The 12,943-nt window shown below is 49.5% G+C and overlaps 1 protein-coding gene across 1 annotated transcript in view; it reads right to left on the bottom strand.

Moving 5' to 3' along the window:
• Positions 1-4,655: 4,655 nt before the first annotated feature.
• LOC137384481 (E3 ubiquitin/ISG15 ligase TRIM25-like) overlaps positions 4,656-12,943 on the bottom strand; it is a 61,055-nt gene continuing 52,767 nt past the window's right edge. Inside the window, exon 9 of the mRNA XM_068058620.1 lies at positions 4,656-8,237. Coding sequence (XP_067914721.1) covers positions 7,714-8,237 — 524 coding nt within the window. The 3' untranslated portion in view covers positions 4,656-7,713. The remainder of the gene's footprint in view (positions 8,238-12,943) is intronic.

Consider the following 12,943-nt stretch of genomic DNA (forward strand, 5'->3'; position numbering starts at 1 on the left):
GGCAAAGCGAGTTGGGCAGAGACCAGGGGAAAGAGAGACTAAAAGCTGGTGGGGGAGAGAAAGGAGCAGTGAAAGGAGGACACATTTTAAACATTTCCCAAAATGTTTTCATCAAACACAGTTGCCCTTGATAGAAATGTCTGATTGATGGAGAACATGGACTTGATCATTGTAAGCGCAGTAGATCAGTTGGGATGGAAGAAAACTGAACAAAGGAACTAAATGGTGATGGTGGGAAAGCTTTTAGAAACCATCATCTGGGACAAAATTACCAGTTACTTGGACAAGTGTGGATTAATTAAGGAAAGCCAGCACAGATTTGTTAACCTGTTGACCTGATGAAAGGTCACTGACCTGAAACATTAACTCTGCTTCTCTCTCCACAGATGCTGCCAGACCTGCTGAGTATTTCCAGCATTTCTTGTTTTTATTTCAGATTTCCAGCATCCACAGTATTTTGCTTTTATTTGTTTGAGTTTTTGTTGCTGTGGTGTACGGGGACTTCCAAATGGAATTTGATAAAATGCCACACAGGCTTGTCAGCAATGTTATAGCTCATGGAATAAGAGAGACAGTAGCAGCATAGCTACAAAATTGGCTGAGTGACCGGAAACAGAGAGTAGTGGCACATGGTTGTTTTTCAGACTGGAGGAAGGTATGTAGTGGAGTTCCCCAGGGGTTGGTGTTGGGACCCCTGCTTTTCTTGATCTATATTAATGACTTGAGTGTGCAGGACACAATTTCAAAATCTGCAGATGACTCAAACCTTGGAAGTATTGTGAACTGTGAGGAGGGAGGATAGTGATAGACAGGATGATGGAAAGGGTGGACACATGGGAGATGAAATTTAATTCAGAGAAGTATGAAGTGATGCATTTTGGTCGAACAAGGAAAGGCAATATGAATTAAGGGGTGCAGGAGCAGAGGGACCTGGGGGTATATGTGCACAAATCATTGAAGGTTGCAGGGCAGGTTGAGAAAGCTGTTACAGCATATGAGATCCTGGGCTTTATAAATAGGGGCATAAAGAACAAGGAGGTTCTGATAAATTGGTATAAAACACTGATTTGGCCTCAGAGTATTGTGTCCAATTCTGAGCACCACACTTTAGGAAGGATGTAAAGGATTTGGAGAGAGTGCAGAAAAGATTCACAAGAACATGGATAGATTGGAGAAGTTGGGACTGTTCTCCTTTGAGATGGTTGAGAGGAGATTTGATAAAAGGTGTTCACATAAGGAGTCGAGACAGAGTGAAGAGGAAGAAACTGTTCCCATTGGTGGAAGTTGAGAACCAGAGGTCACTGATTTAAGATTTTTGGCAAAAGAAGTAATGGATGCATGAGGAAAAACTTTTTAAAATGCAGTGAGTGTTTAGGATGTGGAATGCACTGTCTGAGAGTGTGGTGGAGGCAGGTTCAGTGAGTGTTTAGGATCTGGAATGCACTGTCTGAGAGTTTGGTGGAGGCAGGTTCAGTGAGTGTTTAGGATGTGGAATGCACTGTCTGAGAGTGTGGTGGAGGCAGGTTCAGTGAGTGTTTAGGATCTGGAATGCACTGTCTGAGAGTGTGGTGGAGGCAGGTTCAGTGAGTGTTTAGGATCTGGAATGCACTGCCGGAGAGTGTGGTGGAGGCAGGTTCAGTGAGTGTTTAGGATCTGGAATACACTGCCTGAGAGTGTGGTGGAGGCAGGTTCAGTGAGTGTTTAGGATCTGGAATACACTGCCTGAGAGTGTGGTGGAGGCAGGTTCAGTGAGAGTTTAGGATCTGGAATACACTGCCGGAGAGTGTGGTGGAGGCAGGTTCAGTGAGTGTTTAGGATCTGGAATACACTGCCTGAGAGTGTGGTGGAGGCAGGTTCAGTGAGAGTTTAGGATCTGGAATACACTGTCTGAGAGTGTGGTGGAGGCAGGTTCAGTGAGAGTTTAGGATCTGGAATACACTGTCTGAGAGTGTGGTGGAGGCAGGTTCAGTGAGTGTTTAGGATCTGGAATGCACTGTCTGAGAGTGTGGTGGAGGCAGGTTCAGTGAGTGTTTAGGATGTGGAATGCACTGCCTGAGAGTGTGTTGGAGGCAGGTTCAGTGAGTGTTTAGGATCTGGAATACACTGCCGGAGAGTGTGGTGGAGGCAGGTTCAGTGAGTGTTTAGGATCTGGAATACACTGCCTGAGTGTGTGGTGGAGGCAGATTCAATCACTACTTTAAAAAGACAACTGGATAGTTATCTGAAGAGAAAAAATTTGTAGGGGAGTGGGATTAGCTGAGTTATTATTGCTGAGAGCCAGCATGGACACGATGGGCCAAATGGCCTCCTTTTGTGCTGTAACCATTCTATGCCTCTATGCTCATTTGATTGGTGTGGTTTAATCCAGATTTGAGTGCTGGTATTTGGTGCATGAGATAGTATCCTACGAGTTGGGGAGAGAATATTTAAAGGAAGATTTGCATTGACAGTGATCTCCAGAGTCCCCGTGTGGCCCCCAAGTATAACTTACCATCTAGCGTAGAGCTGCCTACTCTGGTTGATCAGCTCATAATGAAATGCCAGGGCCTTCCTTCTGAACTCAGTCTGGGCTCTGCTTTGTAGTGTGATGCTGTGGCCTGGCACTAAATCGAGACAGTCAACCATCAGCTTGATGGTTCTCCCGGCGGAGTCTGGACATTTCCCCCCCTGCCGGTGTTCCTGTCCCGAGGGTGTTTCATTTTCTCAGTGATGTCACAAATTCAGTCCCAGAAGAAACAAACCCTTCCACTCGGATTTTTTCTTATTCATTCATGGGATGTGGGCGTCGCAGGTCAGGCCAGCATTTATTGTCCATCCCTAATTGCCCTTGAACTGAGTGGCTTGCTAGGCCATTTCAGAGGGCAGTTAAGAGTTAACCACATTGCTGTGGATCTGGAGTCACATGTAGGCCAGACCAGGTAAGGACAGCAGATTTCCTTCCCTGAAGGACATTAGTTAACCAGATGGGTTTTTTCGACAATGGCTTCATGGCCTTTAGACTAGCTTTAAATTCCAGATTTATTAATTGGATTCAAACCCATGGCTCCAGAGCAATACCCTGGGTTTCTGGGTTACCATTCGTGACAATACCAGTACGCCACCGCCGCCCCGGATTCTAAACTGTCCACAGGCACCAACTCAGAGCTAGGTACCCACCCTCTCACTCACACCTCCTCCCACTCAGCCCCTCCCCTCTACCCTTCACTGTCTGCTCAGGGACATCAAAACATTCCAATCAAACAAAGAGAGACAGTGTGTGTGTGTCGGGGAGAGAGTCAGCGGGGAAATGAACTGTATTTACTAGGTTTCAGGTTGTAAAATGGTTTGTCTATATCAGTTGTTCCCACATCACTGCCCACCATCTGGCAAAGAATGGGCACGTTTGGAGCAGTGGGACCACTGGCAGGGACATTATCAATACTCTTCAATAGCCGACAGCAGTGTGGGATGAAGGGAGAGATTTCCTATTCACTGGCATTGAGCAATAACTGAGCCAGGGAGAGGAGGATCAACCCCTACCACCTGCAGATAGACTGACGGGCAAGGGATTGAGTAATAGAATTACAACAGAGCAGGCCATTCAGCCCATCGTATCCAGGCCAGTTCTCTGCAAGAGCAACCCAGCTAATCTTTTCAGATAATTATCCTATCAGAATGGGGTGAGGATGTGGGAAGGGAGAGAGTTTGTGGGTCAAAGTTTAACAAATGTTAAATCAAAGTGAAACTGCCTCGTGGCATGTTATTGGTTGATCAGTTTTTCCCCATACCTCAAACTACTACTGGATTGGTTGAAGTTCTAGGGCAAAAGATAAACACTTTTGAGAGGCCCTTCTGCTGGGTTTTGTTGGAAAGGTATCAGTTTAATACTCTGAGGCAGCTTCCCAGTTATCCTACTCAAATTCATTTCCCAGAATTAAATCAAACAAGGTTTTCTTTCCTATATAATATAAAATAAAAACAAGAAATGCTGGAAATACTCAGCGGGTCTGGCAGCATCTGTGGAGAGAAAAAGAGTTAATAGAAACAGTTCTGAAAGGTCACTGACCTGAAACGTTAACTCTTTCTCTCGCCACAGAAGCTGTCAGACCTGCTGAGTATTTCCAGCATCTGCAGTATTTTGCTTTTATTTTAATGTTTGTTTTCCTTGTTGGACTAGAATCTCACTGACCCAGCAACACAGTCTTCCCCACTTGGACTTAAAACCCATGTACAATCTATAACCCAAGATTATCCCTGAACTACCCCCGCCCCATTCACCAGAACTCATGGTCTGAGTCAAACACAAACAATGTAGTCATTTAGGGAGATACCAGAGCACCCACGGCACCTGTACCCGTGTGTAATATATTAGCACTCAGGAAACAGATGGAGAAAGTGTGGGGAATTGATTGCTACCTCCTGTGAGGAAACAGAAACAGCTGACTGAACAAGTGTGTTGGCTTGCAGCAAGGATGACAGATGTGAGGCTGTTCCTGGGCTTGTAAATGTTTCTTTGGCAGGTCACAATTAACTTTCCTTGCTGATCCACTTCACTGCCACACTCTCAAATTGCTGTTGTTGCAGAATGAAAGTGGCAATGACAATGTAATTGATGGGGTCTGACTGCCTGTCCAGTACACCGTAGACCACCCCCGTGACACAAAGCAGTAGCACAATTTGCATTGGAACATTTATTGAGTCTTACACGATGAGTTGCAAGTAAAGAATGTGGAATGATCAGACTGCAACAGCAGTGACTAAGCATCATTAATCAGAATGAAGACAGGCCCCAGAGAGTTATCCCTTCCACATGTACATTACACAGCACACCCAATAAACACACTGACCATGCTCACTGTTAAGTGTCTGGACCAACTTTGTGGCAACTCAGCCTCTCACAGGGGATTGGTCAGATTACTACACTCTGGGTAGGGTATGGCTCTCCCCAGGGTCCTGAAGCCAATAATTATCCCTCAATTAACATCACTTAAAAGGAAGAATTTCTGGTCATTCTCTCTGCTGTTTTTGGGATCTTGCCATGCGCACATTGGCTGCCACATTTACATGATTGATCACACTGTACTTAACTGATTATGAAGTGCTTTAGGACACCCTGCGGTCCTGGAAAGTGCTAAAGAAATGCTCTCATTACTAAGAAGTTGCACAGTTGCATAGACTGAAGCTGAAATGAAAACATGGATATTTCAATCCCTCCCATTTCATCCCAACCTTTTCCAGATGCGAAAAGCATTACAATGAGAATAGAAAAGCCCAAGGAGCAATCAACAAACCATAAGACTTTTTATATTTTTTGAAAGAGATTATGAGTTTAAGAATGAGTGCCCTCAATATTAACATGTGGCAATCTGGTCAGTGTTGATGTGGCTCTGCCCACTGCGCCCATGAGCACCCACATCAAGCAGGGTCATCAACACATGAACAAGGTTTTGGAGCAGTGGTAGATTCACAAATGGCCCCTCAACACCACACCGGATTATAAACCCACACCATTTCACTGCTGCAGACAAGACAGTTAGCAGGAGTAACCAGCATTGGCCTAACAAGCAATGGGCACTGCCATAACTATCACCAGTATAATTACATAGGATATACAGCACGAGAAGGCCATTTGACCAGTTCATGCCAGTGGTGATGCTCCAATCAAACCTTCTCCTGTTTTTCCTCATTATCATTGTAACCCTCTACTCCCTTCTCCCTCAACTGCTCATTCAGCTTTCCCGTAAATGCATCAATACTGTTCCTCTCCCCCACTCCCTATGGTAGTGAGTTCCACATTCTCACCATTCTCTGGGTAACGAAGTTTATTCTAAATTCCCGATTGGATTTCTTGCTGACTATATTATATTGATGGCCTCTGGTTCTGCTCTTCCCCACAAGTGGAAACATTCTCTCTGTATCCACTCTATCAAAACCTTTCATCATTTTAAACACCTCTATTAGGTCACCCCTCAGCCTTCTTTTTTTGAAGAGACACCCCCAGCCTGTTCATCCTCTCGATCAGAGGCCCCCGCCTTTCTGGTATCATCCTTGTAAATATCTTTTATTAATATGGCAACCAGAATTGTATGCAGCCCTCCAGGTGTGGTCCAACCAAAGTTTGATACAAGTTTAACATAACTTTTCGAGAGGGATAAAATTGAAAAGTAGAGATGAACCCTAGTACTCGCTTTGCTTTTTTATGGCCTTATTAACCTGTCATTCCTTTTAGTGAGTTGTGCATTTGTGCTCCCAGATTCCTTTGCTTCTCTGCACCACTTCGATTCTCACTAAGATGCAACCTCCTTATTTTTGCCAAAACGTAATACCTCAATTGGCAATTAATAAATTTGCAGACTAGACAAATAATGTCCTCTTATGATTAGCTGAAGTCGTCCTCAGTATCAACTATCCCCCAATTTGGTGTTACCTGCAAATTTAGAAAGTGTTTTTGATTCCAAACCTCTAAATCATTGATACAAATTGTGAACTACAGCTAGCACAGGGCACCAGGTAGCTGGAACCTGTACTGGCATTACCAAGCAACAGCATAACACTGGTACAGCTGGCACCAGGCAGTGGCTTAACTAGAACCAGGTACTAGTATAATTAGCACTGGGAGCCAGCAGACCTATCACCAGGCAGTCATAACTAACAATATACAACGAGGAAACCAAGCCGGAGTAGCTAGGCACTAAGTAACTGGCAGCACTGTAACTGACACTAAATAACCAGCCTTGCAGTGACCATGCACAGTAATTTGTGGAGTTCAGCAGGGGGTGAACTCCTGGCTATTGTGCAGATTAACAGCTTGAATGGTGATAAATCAGAGGCTCAAGATGGGTGAGAACTAAGTTGTGGACTTATGAAACTAGTCTGCAATAGAGTGGTGACCCCTTTCAAATATCCATCCTTAAAACTCAAGGTTTTAATGGAAAAACATGAAATGTTTCCTACACCAACACTCGGTGCCATTTAAAACAGCAATTCCTTCACTACTACAGAATTGAGATGAATTCCATTCTCTTTTCCCTACCCCTGCCAGCTCCTGCTTTTCTCTGGTAGTTTGGTAACATACGAGAGGGAGATGCAGCAGCTACTCCTGGATCCCAGGCCCATCACCGCAGCACAACAGCTCAATGCCTACAGGGACACCTGTCCTGCACCCAGACCTTCCACCACTCCCACCTCCCCCACACCCCACCCCAGAACCTCTTCTTCCAGTAGACTGAATTTGTACATAGACACCCAAACCTGAATGTTGCCCAGGTCTTGCTGCATGCAGACATGGGCTGCTTCACGATCTGAGGAGTCGTGAATGGTGCTAAATATTGCACGGTGAACATCCCACTTCTGACCTTATGAATGGAGGGAAGGTCATCGATGAAGCAGCTGAAGATGGTTGGGTCTAGGACACACCCCTGAGGAACTCCTGCAAACTTGACACCCAGAGGAGAGGGAGGAGCAGGGGAAGAGATGTGTTACCTGGTGGGGGAGTACTTTCAGTACTGCTGTAATAAATGGTGGTCGACCCCACGCCCTGTGTTCAGACTGCTTGCTGTTGATCTATTGCAGTGCAGCAACACAATCCCAGGGCAGCTCCAGCACACTCCTGATGGCATTAACGCAAAATTTGATATTTAAACTTTCCTAACAATATTTTTTTGAAGCAATATAATAAATGCAGAGAATCCGTCCGAGCAGTGATCTACAGCCACAATGTAGGAACATTTAGGATTACTGACCCAGAGTCAGCTTAGTGCCACTGGAACACAGCCAGAAAGCAGGGAAAACACGGCCCTGAAAGTCAGCTTTGTATTTGAACAGCAGCAGCATCGTATTAGTGACTGAATAAAAGGCCACAAACCCTGCCTCAAAGTCCAGGTACACCCCAACCACCCTGGGCTGTGCTCCGCTCAGGATAAATTCCCGGTCTCCATGCCAGGCTGACAGCTTCTGGCCAAAACTCTCCACACACCAGCTCAGTGGGTTCCTCCCGAGCCGGCTTCTGGAACCTCTCCGATCCATCCCAATGCATGCAATCCCAATCGCCCAGAAACTGCTGCCATTGGTGGTCACTTCCCAGTAACGTCGGCCGTTTGTGAAACTCTGCAGGCCCAGTGCTTGGGAACAGTTGAAGAACCTCTCGGGTGTGTCAGGGTAAGACTGTGGCTGGTCTGCTATAGCCAGGCTGGTGTAGAGGTTACTTATGACAAGCTTCTTGTGGGCAGTCCGGTGGTCCAAGGTGACCTTAGAGTTGTCTGCAGAATAGACAAATCACCATTAATCAATGAGGGGAACAAGCATTTGCTTCCACAGGACTGACCAGTTACACACCTGGGTTACGCTGCACACCGACAGTAATGTGCTGCAGGTACCGAGTTATCAGATCACAAAGCAAAACTCAAATCTAACCCACACAGCAAATCAGAGTATTTATTCATTCACTAGATGTGGGCACGTGCGCAGTCTTTCCAACATTACTAAATCTATCCGTTTTATGTATGATCTTGTGTCCTATTTCTCATCTACGTGCTGCTCCTCAGTGACATATCCACACATGCTGACGACACCCTACTCCACTTCATCACATCTCTCAACCCCTCCAGGGTTGGAGTTGTCAGACTGCTTATCCTATCGATTGGACGTCCAATCGCTCTACACCTCCATCCCCCACCAGGATGGTTTGAGGGCTCTCCGCTTCTTCCTGGAACAGAGGCCCAACCAGTCCCCATCCACCACCACCCTCCTCCACCTGGCTGAACTTGTTCTCACATTGAACAACTTCTCCTTCAACTCCACGCACTTCCTTCAAGTAAAAGGTGTCGCTATGGGTACCCGCATGGGTCCTAGTTATGCCTGTCTTTTTGTGGGATATGTCGAGCATTCTTTGTTCCAGTCCTACTCAGGCCCCCTCCCCCAACTCTTTTTCCGGTACATTGATGACTGTATCGGTGCCGTTTACTGCTCCTGCACCGAACTGGAAAACTTTGCTTCCAATTTCCACCCTTCTCTCACCTTTACATGGTCCATCTCTGACACTTCCCTTCCCTTCCTCGACTTCTCTGTCTCCATCTCTGGGGATAGGTTGTCTACCAATAGCCATTATAAGCCCACCGACTCCCACAGCTACCTCGACTACACTTCTTCACACCCTACCTCCTGTAAGGACTCCATTCCATTCTCCCAGTTTCTCCGTCTCCGACGCATCTGCTCTGATGATGCTACCTTCCATGACGGTGCTTCTGATATGACCTTTTTCCTCAACCGAGGATTTCCCCCCGCTGTGGTTGACAGGGCCCTCAACCGTGTCCGATCCATTCCCCACCAGGATGGTTTGAGGGCTCTCCGCTTCTTCCTGGAACAGAGGCCCAACCAGCACCTCTACCCTCACCCCTTCCCCTCCCTCCCAGAACCGTGACAGGGTTCCCCTTGTCCTCACTTTTCACCCCACCAGCCTCCATATCCAAAGGATCATCCTCCGCCATTTTCGCCACCTCCAGCATGATGCCACTACCAGTCGCATCTTCCCCTCCCTTCCCCTGTCAGCATTCTGAAGGGATCGTTCCCTCCGCGACACCCTGGTCCACTCCTCCATTACCCCCACCACCTCGTCCCCGTCCCAGGGCACCTGCCCATTTACCTCCTCTCTCCTCACTATCCCAGGCCCCAAACACTCCTTTCAGGTGAAGCAGCGATTTACTTGTACTTCTTTCAATGTAGTATACTGTATTCGCTGCTCACAGTGTGGTCTCCTCTACATTGGGGAGACCAAGCGCAGACTGGGTGACAGCTTTGTGGAACATGTCCGCTCAGTCCGCAAGCAGGACCCTGAGCTTCCGGTTGCTTGCCATTTCAACACTCCCCCCTGCTCTCATGCTCACATCTCTGTCCTGGGATTGCTGCAGTGTTCCAGTGAACATCAACGCAAGCTCGAGGAACAGCATCTCATCGACCGATTAGGCACACTACAGCCTGCCGGACTGAACATTGAATTCAATAATTTCAGAGCATGACAGCCCCCCATTTTACTTTCATTTTTAGTTATTTTTTCTTCCTTCTTTTTTACATTTTTTACAATCTTTTTTTGCATTTATTTCATTTCATCTTAGTTTGTTCAGTTTGCTTACCCACTGTTTTTTTCAGGTTTGCACTTGCTGCTGTTCAATATTCAGTATATTCACACCTAATCTGTACTAATGCCTTGTCTTTCAACACACCATTAACATATTGTTTGCCTTTGCTCCGTGACCTTTTGGTCAGCTATGTGGCCTGGTCCAATCTGCACCTTCTCCTTTGTTATCTCTTGCCCCACCCTCACCTCACTTGCTTCTAATCTGTGACTTTTCTAATATTTGTCAGTTCCGAAGAAGGGTCATTGACCCAAAACGTTAACTCTGCTTCTCTTTCCACAGATGCTGCCAGACCTGCTGAGTGATTCCAGCATTTCTTGTTTTTGCTTATCCTATTTGTTCCAGGAACCAACTCCACTCCATTCCACTCCCTGGAAACTGATGCAGAAGTAGACTGTGCACAATCCTGGCATCATACTTGACCCTGAAATGAGCTTCATCACTAAGACCACCTATTCCCAGCTCCGTAACATAGGCCAACTCCACCCCCATCTCAGCTCATCTGCTGTGGAAACCCTGACTAATGTCTTTGTTAGTACAGGACCTGAATATTCCAACACACTCCTGGTCAGCCTGCCACATTCTATTCTTCATAAACTTACTGTCATCCAAAACTCTGCTGTCCATGTCTTAACCCGCACCAAGTCCTGTTCCCTTATTACCCTGTGCTCACTGACCGACACTGGCTCCCGGACAAGCAATACCTCAAGTTTAAAATTCTCAGCCTCATTTTCAAATCCCTCCATGGCCTCGCCCCTCCCTATCTCTGGAACCTCCTCCAGCTCCACAACCCTCAGATATCTGTGCTTCTCTAATTCTGGCCTCTTAAATTTCCCTGATTTTAATTGTTCCACCATTGGTGGCTGCACCTTCGGTTGCCTAGGGCACAAACTCTCAAATGCCTGCCCTGTACCTCTGTCTCACCACCCCTCTCCTGCTTGAAGCCACTCCTTAAAACCTACCTCTTTGACCAAGCTTTTGGTCACCTGATCTAATGCCGCACATGGCTCGGTGTCAAATTTTGTTTTACAACCTGTGAAGCACCTTGGGATGTATCACCTCAAAGAGGCTACATAAATACAAATCGTTATTGTACACACTGCATCGGTGGTGAAGGCGGTGAATGGGGTGCCAATCAAGTGGGCTGTTGTGTCCTGGATGGTGTTGGGCTTCTTGAGTATTGCTAGAGCTGCACCCATCCAGGCAAGTGGAGAGTATTCCATCACACTCCTGACTTGTGCCTTGTAGATGGGGGACAGATGGAGGTCTGTCCATGGGGAGTATTAGATGGGTGTCTGGTCATAGTGAGGGTATTAGCTGGGGGTCAGTTCACAGGGTGATATAGGATAGAGGTCTGTAGATGAGGGGTATTAAATGGGGGTGGGGTGGGGGGGGAGAATTAGCAGGGGAGGAACTCTCCCCCCACCATTCCAAACATCGCACCCCCAGCCCCGCCTAATACCCCTCATCTACAGACCCCTATCCGATATCAACCTGTGAACTGAACCCCATCTAATACAGACGACAGAGACAGAGAGAGGAACACGGCGGGAGCGGAGTGGGGGGGGGAAAACATGGAGAGAGAGAGAGAGAGAGAGAGGGGGGGGGGAGCACGGAGAGAGGGGGGGGGGAGCACGGAGAGAGGGGGGGGGAGCACGGAGAGAGGGGGGGGGAGCACGGAGAGAGGGGGGGGAGCACGGAGAGAGGGGGGGGGAGCACGGAGAGAGGGGGGGGGAGCACGGAGAGAGGGGGGGGGAGCACGGAGAGAGGGGGGGGAGCACGGAGAGAGGGGGGGGAGCACGGAGAGAGGGGGGGGAGCACGGAGAGAGGGGGGGGAGCACGGAGAGAGGGGGGGGAGCACGGAGAGAGGGGGGGGGAGCACGGAGAGAGGGGGGGGGGAGCACGGAGAGAGGGGGGGGGAGCACGGAGAGAGGGGGGGGGAGCACGGAGAGAGGGGGGGGGAGCACGGAGAGAGGGGGGGGGAGCACGGAGAGAGGGGGGGGGAGCACGGAGAGAGGGGGGGGGAGCACGGAGAGAGGGGGGGGGAGCACGGAGAGAGGGGGGGGGAGCACGGAGAGAGGGGGGGGGAGCACGGAGAGAGGGGGGGGGAGCACGGAGAGAGGGGGGGGGAGCACGGAGAGAGGGGGGGGGAGCACGGAGAGAGGGGGGGGGAGCACGGAGAGAGGGGGGGGGAGCACGGAGAGAGGGGGGGGGAGCACGGAGAGAGGGGGGGGGAGCACGGAGAGAGGGGGGGGGGAGCACGGAGAGAGGGGGGGGGAGCACGGAGAGAGGGGGGGGGAGCACGGAGAGAGGGGGGGGGAGCACGGAGAGAGGGGGGGGGAGCACGGAGAGAGGGGGGGGGAGCACGGAGAGAGGGGGGGGGAGCACGGAGAGAGGGGGGGGGGAGCACGGAGAGAGGGGGGGGGGAGCACGGAGAGAGGGGGGGGGGAGCACGGAGAGAGGGGGGGGGGGAGCACGGAGAGAGGGGGGGGGAGCACGGAGAGAGGGGGGGGGAGCACGGAGAGAGGGGGGGGAGCACGGAGAGAGGGGGGGGAGCACGGAGAGAGGGGGGGGAGCACGGAGAGAGGGGGGGGAGCACGGAGAGAGGGGGGGGAGCACGGAGAGAGGGGGGGGAGCACGGAGAGAGGGGGGGGAGCACGGAGAGAGGGGGGGGAGCACGGAGAGAGGGGGGGGAGCACGGAGAGAGGGGGGGGAGCACGGAGAGAGGGGGGGGAGCACGGAGAGAGGGGGGGGAGCACGGAGAGAGGGGGGGGAGCACGGAGAGAGGGGGGGGAGCACGGAGAGAGGGGGGGGAGCACGGAGAGAGGGGGGGG

This window comes from Heterodontus francisci, chromosome 26, assembly GCF_036365525.1.
Source record: "Heterodontus francisci isolate sHetFra1 chromosome 26, sHetFra1.hap1, whole genome shotgun sequence".
NCBI classification, from domain to species: Eukaryota; Metazoa; Chordata; class Chondrichthyes; order Heterodontiformes; family Heterodontidae; genus Heterodontus; species Heterodontus francisci.